Source organism: Mercenaria mercenaria, chromosome 12 (genome assembly GCF_021730395.1).
Source record: "Mercenaria mercenaria strain notata chromosome 12, MADL_Memer_1, whole genome shotgun sequence".
Classification (NCBI taxonomy): domain Eukaryota; kingdom Metazoa; phylum Mollusca; class Bivalvia; order Venerida; family Veneridae; genus Mercenaria; species Mercenaria mercenaria.
Window position 1 is genome coordinate 58,691,269 of NC_069372.1, and position 13,717 is coordinate 58,704,985.

Sequence of the window (13,717 nt, forward strand, 5' to 3'; positions counted from 1 at the left end):
CTCTGATACCACTTTCTCATAAAATTTACAATATCTCTAGCCTCTGTCTCTAACGACTGGACAAATGCGATCCTGAGCCGGACAAATTTCATACCCTCTGATAATCACTATCTCATTAGAAATCATTGCAGACACGTTCATGATGTAATGTAACCTTTGGCCGACTGCCCCAAGGGTTCAGTAAACAGGTGCTTTGCTTTTATGACTTGGTGAATAAGCCAGAGAGGGATCAATTTTCACTAATTGTAAAATATCCCAGTAAGTGTATATAAAATACAATTTAAATTTGAAATATATAGAAAATGTATTTATCAAAATAGTATCAATTTAACTCTGTTTATGAGTTGTTTGAATCCTTGATAAGAAAAAATGAGGGAAGAGATTTGAAATTGAAAGAAAAAAACATTTTGAAATATTTTTTCAAGATACCTTCAAATCATTTTGTGAATGAATTAAAAACAATTTATTCAATATACCTTCTAAGACTTTTTATTAATTTATATTAGAGGATAGATTAATATCTGCTATAAATCACAAAAATTATTTTCTTATCTATAGTCCCTGTAATTTCATATCTGATTGCAGATTCATGTTAATTAGACTTTAGTGGTCTCTGTCAACGGCATGGTGCAATGTATTACATCAATTATGATTCTGTTTAGATACAAAGTGAAGACATGCTGTGCACCAGGGTGCTAAGTAACAAAATGTAACATATGGCTTGAAAACTGACCAACAATAATTCTAATATATATAGACATGTACATGTAGTTGGCAACTTCAGAAAATCATATCAATCTGAAAGTTTATATGTGCAGAATTGTTTTTCGATCATAGCTAAAATTAAGCCTATTTAATAATAAATTTAAAAGTGGTTTAAGGGATGTGATTTTAACTTTTTCATGAAGATTTTGTATGTAATATGGAAGAAGCAATAGCATATGGACTACAACAACTAGGATATACAAATATTCGTGAAAATCAGAAAGAAGTAGTAGAAGGCTATTTATCTGGAAAGGATGTATTTTTTTGTTCCCCAACTGGCAGCGGAAAATCCTTAACATTCGAAATTGCACCATTTGTGCAAAGCTACCAACGGGATAGTAAAATTCTGCCTGAAATTTGTTGCATTGTTGTGTCACCTCTTGTGTCTTTAATGAAGTCGCAGGAGAAAAGTCTTCTGTCCAGAGGAATAAAGGCACTCTATCTATCTGACCTAGATTCAAAAACCACTAACCATCAGGTCCTTAGTGATGTGTTGAAGGGACAGTACAGCATTTTACTCAGCAGTCCTGAGAGCATATTGGGACATTATAGAAATATTGTATCTGAACTTGCAAAGAAAAATCTACTTGGTTCAGTTTTTATTGATGAAGCTCATTGCATCAAGAAATTGTAAGTATATAATTATAACTCATATCATTGAATATATATATTTTTAGAAGTAAAACAATGATAGTATAAAGGGCGTGTTTCCAACTAGAAAAGTAAAGATGAAAAGTATGTCATATTACATATTGATATACTGACATAATACTGCTACATAATTGGTTAATTCTTTTTTTGAATTGAAAACAAAAAACACAAGTCAATACACAAGTTCTCTAATTTTCATATTTTGAAAGAAACTAAACATTTCTTCTTACATTTTTATAACCATTTGTACAATAATTATTCAACTGATGTAATGTAAAACAAATATCAAGTATGGAAGTAGCATAACCCTACCATTTTATACAAAAATGTATGAAAAATGCAAATATCCACAGAATGTCATACACTTACCTCACCTTTAATATTCAAAAAACTTTTTTTTCAATCTTTACAAGACGAGATAAAAATGTGAAAACCGTAAATATATATTTCTAGTTTCATTTTTCTTGCACTGATTAAAAACTGTAATAAGCTACATTTTTCAAGTTAGTAAAGTTATACTGTCTATTTTTCCAAACGCTCAAAGTATTCGTGGTGTCGGTTTTTAAATAATGATGAAAATGGTACTTCCGGTCTGGGTAACATGCTAAAGTATTAACATACACAAAGCATAAACATTCTTATAATGCTTATTTTTCCTGATGTAAATCGAGATGTTTTAAGAGAACAATGTAACTGAATTAATATAATGTATAATTAGTAATTTTTTCAATGTAGAAATATTTGTACCAAGAACATTTTCGCAACATTCAGTGGTTAAGTTAACACAAAACCTACTGTGAATCTATTGCCTCACAGTAAAAAATATAGGATGCAGATGAAATATTTTAAGAAGTACTTGGTATAATTATTAATTGTCTGTTAAAAATAGGCACCTTGTCAATTATTAATGTTCATTCCATTACCCACCCCCCTCACGACTGCAATCATTTTATTAATCATATATGAGCCATGCCATGAGAAAACCAACATAGTGGGTTTGCATCCGCGCAGTCTGGTCAGGATCCATGCTGTTCGCTTTTAAAGCCTAATGAATTTGGAGAAACTGTTAGCGAACAGCATGGATCCTGACCAGACTGTGCGGATGCGCAGGCTGGTCTGGATCCATGCTGGTCGCAAACCCACTATGTTGGTTTTCCTATGGCACGGCTCAATTATATATAAATATTCACAAATATTTTATTTTATTATATCCAAATTTCTTTGACGGAAATCGTTCATCATCTTTCAAAACATATTTCATGTTTAATGGCTAGTGGGTTTTTTCCCAATAAACATAACTTTCTAAAAATAGACTGACTTGTAGCTCTTGTTACAATAAAACTGTATACACAATGATTCATGTCTTCATTTAAATTTTCATAAGTTTTCATACAGTTAGATCTATTGTTACTTTCAAACATTAAAGCAGCATGCCTCCAGACTTGGCTAAAAAATAATCTTTCTTTCAAATTGAAGCTTGGTCATATTATGAATACTAGAATTTTTTGTTTCTAAAATATTTTAAAAGTTCCAAATCAAGAAAAAAAAAGATGACCGCGTCGGGAATCGAACCCCGGACCGCCGCGGCAATAAATAAATTTTCCTGTCATCGTAACCAATAGCGCTATAACTGAAGTAGTGAATAATGACTTCAAAATATAGATATTTATAATGGAGACAGTTACCTGGAGTAAAAGCACACGCTTTTCGATTTTCATGGCAAAAAGTAGTAAAAGCAGCAAATTCTCATGCGTTTCCGTAACATAGTTTGTCAGTAATTAAGTTTTAAAGCCTTCTTAAGAAATTTAGCTTTTATTTCAAGATATCTAAAAAAAAAAATTTTTTGTTGAACGATCTGTATGCTGCTTTTAATATGTTGCAACAAATATTTGTTATTTATTCATAAGCCTGAACCCATATAATAAAACAGTTATTGACTCTTGAGCCACTGGATATGATGTGATATTCACTAGAGGAGTGTAATATTGCTATCGCCTCGGTCACATTCTGCAATTCAGTAAAATATTTCCTATCAAAAATAATCATTTTTACAGCATTTTAGTTACCTTACTATCTTAGGCAGTCAAATTCCATAATAAATGTTTCAGAAACAATGATAGGAAATATGTAAATACACTTTCATGTTGATCTTGTTAATAAAATTGCAAACTTATATATGAATTACCTATACATTTTATTCTCCATTTTTGCACATTTCTTAAAGGAAACACAATCTAGTTTAATACTCACATAAAACTTGTATCTTGTTTATGGAGCAGCAGAGTTTATTTTCTCTCAGCTCAACATCTGGCTGGAGTTTTAAGCCTCATTTATTACCTTGTGGTCAGTGGTAATGGCATAACACTGACTTGTTCATTGGGCAATAAATCTTTGTACTGTTAGGACACTGATGAATCCTCATCGAGGTTATGTAAGCCGAAATCGCATTTTATAAGTCTGTTGAGATAAGCCACAGTAAAAGGGAGCTACAGAAAATTTGATATATATTTAAAAAAAAATAAATAAATAAAATGGGAAATGTTTAATCTCAACAGACTGTGTAAGTCTAGGTATAACATGTACAGAGGCATTTCTTTCTGATCTGGCGCCAGTGACCAAATGTTGCAAAAACGTCTCCATTTCGGACATAGGAAACACTGTATTGGACTATCAAATGTACTATTAATCCCACTATAAATGTAACATGTAAGTATTGAATAATAAAATCATTTTAATACCAGTTTATAGGTTTATTTTTAATATTTTGTACAAATTGATTACATTTGGCTATGTGTAGTCAGGATGGCCGAGCGGTCTAAGGCGCTGCGTTCAGGTCGCAGTCTGGTTCTCCAGGCGTGGGTTCGAATCCCACTTCTGACATATACTTTTTGCGTACAATATATCCAAGGCTACGCTATATTAATCTTTCTGACAACAGTAAGAATATTTCATACCGCTTAAAGATACTCAAATCCATGGAAATTACAAATTAATTGTTATAAAAATGTCGATGAAGCTGTCAGTGAAAAAACTACTGCAAGAACCGTCACACTTTAAATGAAGTGGCAGTTTAATAAGAGACTGGTTGCAGTTTATTTTAATAAGCGTCTGCGGTTTCTGAATTCAGAACTGAAGTGTAAAAATTTAAAGTGTACTTGTAAGTTGTTTTTAAACATGCCGCTTTACGTGTAGCGAGCAACTTGATTAACATTGTCCAACAATTTAAATCAGAACACACGTTTTTTCTACACGTAGGTGTACGCGTGTACGTGTCTTGGAATCTCAAACTCTCTAATATCAATAAAACGCACCGTGTGCCTCTGTCATATCAAAATTTATCAGAAACCAATTTATTGCACAAAGAAGTTATATTTGTATTTTTTCTCTCGCCAAGACATTCGGTACCCCCTCGAACTTCTGTGATAACCAGAAAATATGAGAAACGAACGATACAAACCTGATCCGTCGATAACTTTGCAGACACATTTGAATGGGGCTTGTGCTTTCTCTGGCTTAACCATGATGTAATAGTCACCGAGGTATTTCATACTTCCGCTCTGATAGACTTCGTCACAATCTGAAAATACAGAAAATTATCATCGTTATCATAATGTTCGATTATCACTCCCTTTTTTATAGATAGCATTACAGAAAAAATGCATGCTGGGTAATGGGGTAATTTCTGACAGGAACAGGCAACAATTTTCCTCTCTCTGACATTTGGTTATCTTATTTTTCGTCAGAAACTTGTGAGACTAAAAGTAGGATAGATTTTAGTTTTGGAAATACATTTCTTTAAATGCACGGGGTTTTCTAGACTCGTGGTTATGAAAGCCATGTCGCTTGAAATGATGACGATCTTGTTGACACATTTCTCTCGTGGTTAAAGATAGAGACAGATGACTTGAGCATAAAGCGCTGGCAGTGACCACAAGGCTCATGGTAAGAAAATACAATACTGGGAAAATCGCATTTGGTATTGGAGCTAGCCGCAAGGCACCAACATGCAGGTAAAGGTTTGTATAAGATAAACAGGAATGATATGCAATGCGTCAACCAATGAAATCACAAACTTGTTTGAAGGAATATTTTCAAAATGAGTTGTAGCGAACAAAACAAGAGGAGATGAGGTGTCGAACCTAAGAACGACTTTTTAAGGAAAATCGGTGTTATTCGTGAATGCAAGAAATATGGAGGGTATTTACTTATAGGAAAGCAACTATCATTCAAAATAACTGGGTGGTACAGACATATTGCAATTTATAAGGGGGTGTTCAGAATTTTACGATAAAAGTAGAACCTAAAAAGTATAACATCTAAAATTATCATATCCATTTCAGAATTATTTCAAAGCACGTGTAATGTGTTTAATCGTATTTCATGACAGAGCAAAGAGCAATAAAGCCGAAATGTTAATATGCACCGGCATATGAAAGTTATTTATAGGAAATATGTTACATAAAATTGTGATAATTTTTGTAATCATAACATAAACGCAGTGGGGAAAGCATTATTTTCAGCAATCTGTTCTATTTTGCATCCATAGTCATATTTTAACGTGAAATATCATATACATCTTGATAATGCAAGATATTGATAGGAAAACACACACAAAAAAATGAAAAAGAAAAGCCAGTTAGGTACGGTGGTGAAGGTGATTTAGATTTACAATCATGCCCTCTAGAATTAAGGAATCATAAAAGTTCATACATTCTGCTTAATTAATCTATTTTGAGAATAAATTGTAGATTTTCGTTTTGATAAGGAAATATTTTGCAAAACTTTTTTTCTAAAAATATATTAATCTCGTCCCCGGAAGCCCTGAAACATGTGCTGTGCATTTTTCGTACGGCTATCATCCGCTTTTATCTACGGAAGCAACTGGAGTTCTCTGGAACACATGGTCAAGACTGGTAAAGGCTGGCATACTCGATTAATTAGTTTGACAAGAACATGTTCTCTGCGGTTATGGTTATTAACTGCTCTGGTAATGAACCAAGTAAAATGAAGGACCTGAAGGCTAAGTTTTCAAGTCTGGTAATGATTGTATTTCACAAAGGTCGTGAATTTTGAAGGCGGAAAACTGACTCCCTAGCACCGTTAGTACTGAAAGAACCAAACTCTGGAAATATGTAAACTGAACAGGATCGACCACCAGGCACGGTCTAGGCTGATATATTTAAACAGTCTCAGTTTCCGTAACGACGAAATTTCATTCTGGAATGGATGATGCATAATAAGAAGCCTGCCCAGCCAGCAAGCCTATATCTAGCCATCTTTTGACCGATATCACTTGTATAAAGGACGGACATTGGACCTTTGTCGGGTATTCCGACCACTGACCAACATTTATCGGATATACGCATACTCTCTGGGATTAAACCCCAGAATGATTTCGTGTAAATATCAATCGGTCACGATTTGACAAGGAAATTTAAGAAATGTAGATAAGTACATTTAATGTACAGAAGAAAATAGAGGCATGAGAACCAAAGATGTGTAAAAATATATAAAGAATGATACAGATTTTTTCTCTTCACCTCAAAAATGTCTACAGATTTAGCACTTGTTAGTACTTATATCCTTGTAACACATACGTAGTGGTTTATCAGCCTACAGTCAGAGATCATACCCTCTTGGGGAATATGTTATAAAAGCAATAAGTATTTAAACATACAGTATACGTATTTCCCGTTTATTGCGATTTTAACCTAGTGTTGGATCCACTAAAGCTGTAAAAAGGATTTCAGTGACTTTTTTCAAGATGCCTGTGATATAATACATCATCCTAGTGGTCAACAGGGTTGCTGGTGGGAAGGCTTTATATAAAAAATTCCACAGTGAGCAAAAATGTAAGATCTATATACAGATTCTTTCCATAAAATTATCTGGGGAAAACGTATAATATTTGTGCATTACGTTTGCAGATTTGATGTTCACTGAAATATACTTTCTAACAATAAATGGACACAAAAATTGTAATTTTTCGAAATGGTTTGACAAAAAATAGCAACAATTTTAGGGAAATGCTGTAATCAAATGTGTAATCAATATCATTTTTGACGATAAATTCAAAACCTAATCCTGATATTCTAAAAATTGAAAATAGTACTACTACCACCCTTAAAGCTAGGTTTAAAACTGAGTGAAGCATTATATTTAAAAGAAAGCAAGGAAAAACAATCTGGTTATGAAATGTATGAATGAAACAGTAATGTCAAAACCAAGAAATCAGTTCGCTATATTTTAGCGTACAGTAACTCACAAACAATAACACACATGTAGAAATATATTCCGTAAACATATTTCTTTTGCTTTCTGCAGACGCATAATTATATTGATAGGGCAGAAGACACTAATATTACAGAAAATTGAGCCACAATATCTACCAATTATGTGTAATCAGTAAATAACGGGGATATAAGCCAGACTCCATAGGTCATAATCCGCATCAACTGGACAGATAATAGATATGCTGGTATATACATAAGTATTTGCACGAAAGAAACTCATGCTATTATTATATTGCTATTTGCAGAGAATAAAAACCATATGTTTTGAAGATACAGTTTAATACTTTCTTATAAAAAAATTAAGATATGATCCTGACATTATCATGAATATTTTCATTTTATGTTTTCTGCGGTTAAAGTTTATTTCCGTCTGCAGTAAAATATATTTTCTAACGTGCAACCCGTTGTGTGATCGTTCATGGCAGAGAGCTGGCATTCGCGCAGTCTGGTCAGGATCCATGATGTTCGCTAACAGCTTCTCTAATTGCAATAGACTTTGAAAGCGAACATCATGGATCCTGACCAGACTGCGCGGATGCGCAGGCTGGTCTGGATCCATGCTGGTCGCAAAGCCACTATGTTGGTTTTCTCATGGCGCGGCTCATTTATTTTGTCCGTATTTTATGCGAATGATGTTGTTTTTCTATTAAGCAACGGTGTTTTCTCCCGTTCAGAATACGCAAGTCATACATCGTAATTTCAGGTGACTATGGCTTTTATTTTCTGGTTTGATGGGTTTTACGTCACACCGACACATTTCAAACCAGCAAACGGTTTGTTTGTTTTTTCAGCGGAGACCCTACGGACGACTCGGCTGAATTTATTTCATGCACGAGCGGGAACCTGGCTAGAACCTCCTACGCGGATAGTTTAATTGTGTGTGTATTAGCGATTCCCTTTTTGCGTTGCACTGAAACCGTCTTTTGTATCTGATTCGCTAAAACCACTAGCTTAATTGCTCTTATTTTTTCTCATTTTCTCTTATTGTTTATGGACGTAAGAACCTAAATTCACAACAGATGTTCGCACTTTACCAGAGACGAATTTACACGTCATAACATTCAATAAACATTGACCCATCTGAACGGCTTTTCCTTGTACCTCTATTGTGCGCCCGCAGCAAAAAAAAAGATACAACTTAAGTAGCTGGTAGTTTATGTAATATTTAGGAGATAATAAACTTAAAACTGAACTACTTTCTTTAAATAGGTTGCCAACATACCATCTTCTGATAGTGTTATTAACTTATAGCTGCGTGTTATGAAGTCTTTGATGTAACGACTGAACCAGGAAACAACGAAAACGCAACATGAAAAGTTCTCGGTGGACCTCTTATTAAACCTCGAAAAAAACCTCTTGTATGCTGTGGTCAATAGTAATATACATCACTACAATTTTAGGAAACCACAAATACCATCAAAATAAAGGGTATTAACTTTACTTTCCCACGATTTTCAAGCTGAAATACGCGTGTGCTGTCACATAAACGTTCGTCAGTTGGACTTTACAGTTTTAACCATTTTATAACAAAAATAAATCTGCAACTACAAAAAATAAACGTTGAATTAATGAAGTTACCTTTTCTTTCAAATGTTCTCATGATTTATATAATATTTTCGAAGGCAGTGAAAAAGATTTTTTTAAATCGCCTTATGAGTAAAGAGTTATGAACGTTTCAATATTTGATCAAAATGATAACCTCTTTGTTTCCATGGAAAGTCAAACAAAGTTAAGGATTTACTATATTTCCTGATATTTTAACTGTAATATATTTTCTGAATTCCGATGAATCATACTAGAACGATAAATAAACATGTTTTACATCTTTAATGTGAAGAAACACTAGAAATAAGTCTTTTTAATTTAGAGGGCACTTGCTAAATAAATAATGTTGAACAATGTTTAAATGATGCAACTAACACAGTAAAATGGTTGCATTCACTGCCATGTCTGCAGATAGTGGTCCGGTTATATATATATTTCAGCATTACGAATAGCAAGACGATGACTTTTGATATAAATTTAACTTAGACATTCCTTCCTCTTCAATGAACAAAACGTTAAACTAAAAGTCTGAAGAATAGATACTACGCAATTTATGTCTCTCAAATTCATCTATCCATAATTGTAGTACCATTGGTACCATTAAAGACCACCCACAACCTAGTGGCCTACTTTTACCCGTCGCATGAATTTCGTGAAATCATTTTAATAATACTGGTATAACAGAGCTATTCTACAAGGCCCTCTCTAAATAAATAAGTTTTCACAATTTGATCTGCAAATTTATTCAGTCAATCTTTTTTTCTGTATAGTGCAGTTTTAAAAACATAGATCTACATCTTACACTGCAGAAACAAAAGTGTGGTCTAAACTCAACTTATTACATCAAGCACTGTGCATACTGTTGCATTTATTTAATATTATATTTAAACATTAAACACATTGTCTTGGCCTTACGTATGCCACTGTCAATTTGTAATTTGAAACTTGTATTTTCCTTTTTGTTTTCATGCAAATCATGTATAAATACCATCGTAGAAATACAAAAGAATACAGTTACTCTGTGGTGCGTCTTTAAGCGGTTCGGCTCATATAAAGAACATCTTTGAATTAATATCGTATTAAGAAAGTTTGTATCAAATGAGTCGAATCGAGAAGCCTTCAGCTGACAGCAGCCATTGTAAACTGGAACATGTTTCCGTGTTTTGTGGAGTTGTAATGATTTAAACAGGCGCTACCTGTCCATACAAAAGCGATTAACAAATAGGCGTGACTACTCACTTGGCACATAAAAAGTATGGAATTAACACTACAGGTTATATAAAAACAATTATAATGGCAGTTTTGACTTCGAAAGCAAACCAGGCGAATCTAAAGAGGTTAGTCTTTCCCTGGCTGTATACAGACATAACAAATTATCACATCTTGCCCTAGTCTGAAACTGTGTCTGTGTTTGATTGTTGATTATCTCGCAGATAGGACTTTGATGTCTTATAAATCTTTTAAAATATCCCCAAAACGAAACAACATAATAACAGACTTAGTTTAGTTAAGTTTGTTAATGACAGGAAATGAAAATTGCAGCTCACTTTCTCTCTCTCCCTTTCCCGTCCATGCACCGGGGTTCCAAAAGGGAAATTACACCGAAAAGCCTTTTCTAAGCTTTTTTGTCGGTCTTTTTCTTTTACAACTCAATTTCGAAGATAGGGATTTATTGTTCTAAAACCCTCAAATTGTTCAGGATGCTGGTCGCAAATGCACTATGTTGGTTTTCTCGTGGTGCGGCTCAATTTTAAGAAGGATTACTTGCATATGATGTTTCAGTTACATAGTCTGATACACTTGACACAGTCATGTCGCAATCAAATACAGTTTGTATTTGTTTGAAAGCTTTGATCGAATTTACAGAAATTTTATGAAGCAATGGTTATAAGTTTTCAACAAACACGCAAATTTAGGCATTCTGGGTCTAACTCAATAAATTCTTGGAATATAAATAATGCGTAACTCTTTAAATGCTTCACATTCAAACACAAAGTGATACTCGTCGACTATCCGTTTATTACAAAGTTCACATAATCTATTTTGTCTTTCAATGCCTATTAATGTCAACCATACTCAATATTACGTCACTGAGAGGAACGTTCTTATCTTTGTTAAATATGCCGACGTTTCTTATTTTCAATTGTTACATTTCATAGGTTTCTTCCAGCTCTTTAAATAACATCAAGCTAGGACTACTGTTAACGCTAACCCGCCATTCAGAAATGTTAGTCTATCAGTCTACTTTCTATCCTTGGAAGCACCCGTTCAAGTGACAGTCCGTGGAGTTCCCCCAACTCCTAAACCGCCTCGGTAGCCTAGTGGTAGAGCGTCCGCTTCGAGTTCGGGAGATCGTGGGTTCGACCCTTGGCAGCGTCACACCAAAGACGTAAAAATGGTACTAGTAGCTTCCTCGGTTGGCGCTCAGCATTAAGAGGATAGAACTAGGACTGGTCAGCCCGGTGTCAGTATAATGTGACTGGGTGGGGTATCATGTCATGTATAGATCTACGGCGTGATATTCCAGTGAGGCAGCACTATAAAGTTGGGCATTGTGCTCACTGCTACAAGTAGACACCGTCGTTCATATGACTTAAAAATTGTTTAGAAAAACGTTAAACCCGAACACACACACACACACACACACGCACACACACACAAACACACACAAACACACACACATACACACACTCCTAACAGACTTAACAGCGTTTGGCCTTAAAAAAGCAACAGTTATTATCCCCATTCTCACAGCATAAAACCACATTACTGTACACATTTTGTAGAATAAAGTTGGTGTAATCATTAACAAGTTTTAAACTCTATAAATTTCCTATGGGCTCTAAATCTTATCGGCAGTTGCAAAGCCACATATTTCTGGCAAGTAACATAGTATTGAAGAAACATATGAATAGAATATATTTAAGTGAATACTAATTGGTGTATCCATCTCTTTTCTCAATAGAGAGATAGAGAGTCCATGGCTTTCAAAGCTTCTCCCACTAAAGTGTCAACAGTCAATACCACGCCTGAAAGATCCGCCACTGCTTACAACATTGTCAACAAGACGAAACGACATTTACAATAATAATATGTTGCTGTTACTTAACACCAGACCAAGTTTCCATTTTATCTGTTGCCTCAGGTCCAACAGCAAGCAGGCATTACAAATGTTTTGTACGCGCGCTTTTGGACTTTGAAATAGTGAAATTGCTGACTATGAACTGCATTCTAGCATGTCGGATTTTTGAAAATACAATATGTAAACGCTCAATTTTGAGGGGGCGTAAGTGAACAAACATTCTCCACAAGGCTGTTATCTGTTTACATTGTTTAGTATAATATTACAAAAAAACGCCAGATTGTTTAAACAAAGGAGACTAATTTGTTTCATATAAAAATTTTGACATTTCTGTTGAAAATACGACAGAAAACAGATTGAATGGGGTAACTAATTCAGCAGATTTTCTAAACAAACAATTGCTATATCAAACTACGTGTTCGTCTGCGAATTCCCGCCAAAAATATAGAGAGGTGATGATAATGTAATGGTTCTCATAAAAATTCTGCTTTTCTGATTTATTTTCAATTAGATGTTGAGAAAACCTTTTAAAAGGTGATAATTGAAGAAAAGCACTTGATAGTTTTGTTAGCAGACGAAATGTACCATTTCCTCATGAGATAGGGCAGGACATTTATTTCCTGAGGATGATACGCTGTCTAGATTTTCCGTGTCTGTGATTTTTGCATTCTGTACACCATTCATTTGATTAAGATCAATTCATTTTTTTTTCAGTTTGTATGGACTGAGCAGTGACACAAGTCTGCGCTGAACATCATCCATTCGCAAGCCTCTTGTCCTTCCGTTTAAAGCTTGGTACCAAATGTATTATGTCTTCAGATTTTAGAATTCATGCACTTTTTATATATAAAACGAACATCTTTTTTTTAATATTGAAAGCAACCCACCTCTGAAGCTATTTTGTGACATTTGGTAGAAACTTAATTAACCTTTAGCCTGCTTAATTTCTTAAATGGACTGGTCCATCATTCAATCTGGGCAATTAAATTTATTATTCAAAGGGGTGTTCATTGAAAATTTACTGACTGAACAGCAAACTGCAGACCATGAGTAGCCTGCATGTACGTGCAGGCTGATCTTGGTATGTACTGGTCGAAAAGGCAGAGGCTAAAGATTAATCATCGTGTAACAATAGTTTTTAGAACTGTTCATGCTTCGAAATGCCTAAAAGCATTAGAGACGTTTCTTTGTAAAGTACATGCATGAACAAAATAAATCAGCAATATGCAAGATATTAAGGTGTTTTATACAGATTTTCGCTTAAACGTTTGTTATTTTGGGATTTTATGCCAAACTGTGAGTATATAAAATACTGACAGTTTTCATTTTACGTGCGAATGAGTATCTTTAAAGAAGGTCGACCACTTTTACAGTACAGTCA

The 13,717-nt window shown here is 34.2% G+C and overlaps 1 protein-coding gene and 1 non-coding gene across 5 annotated transcripts in view; one reads left to right on the top strand and one right to left on the bottom strand.

Annotated features, from left to right (window-relative positions):
- The window catches only part of LOC123534932 (fibrinogen-like protein 1), a 46,376-nt gene that overhangs the window by 8,993 nt on the left and 23,666 nt on the right, over window positions 1-13,717 (bottom strand). For all 4 annotated transcript variants that reach the window (XM_045317419.2, XM_045317417.2, XM_045317418.2 and 1 more), the window contains exon 3: window positions 4,874-4,993. In XM_045317419.2, the coding sequence (XP_045173354.1) occupies window positions 4,874-4,993 (120 nt within the window). The remainder of the gene's footprint in view (window positions 1-4,873; window positions 4,994-13,717) is intronic.
- Window positions 4,213-4,296, top strand: Trnal-cag (transfer RNA leucine (anticodon CAG)). The gene has a single exon. It is a non-coding gene; the product is annotated as a tRNA-Leu (tRNA).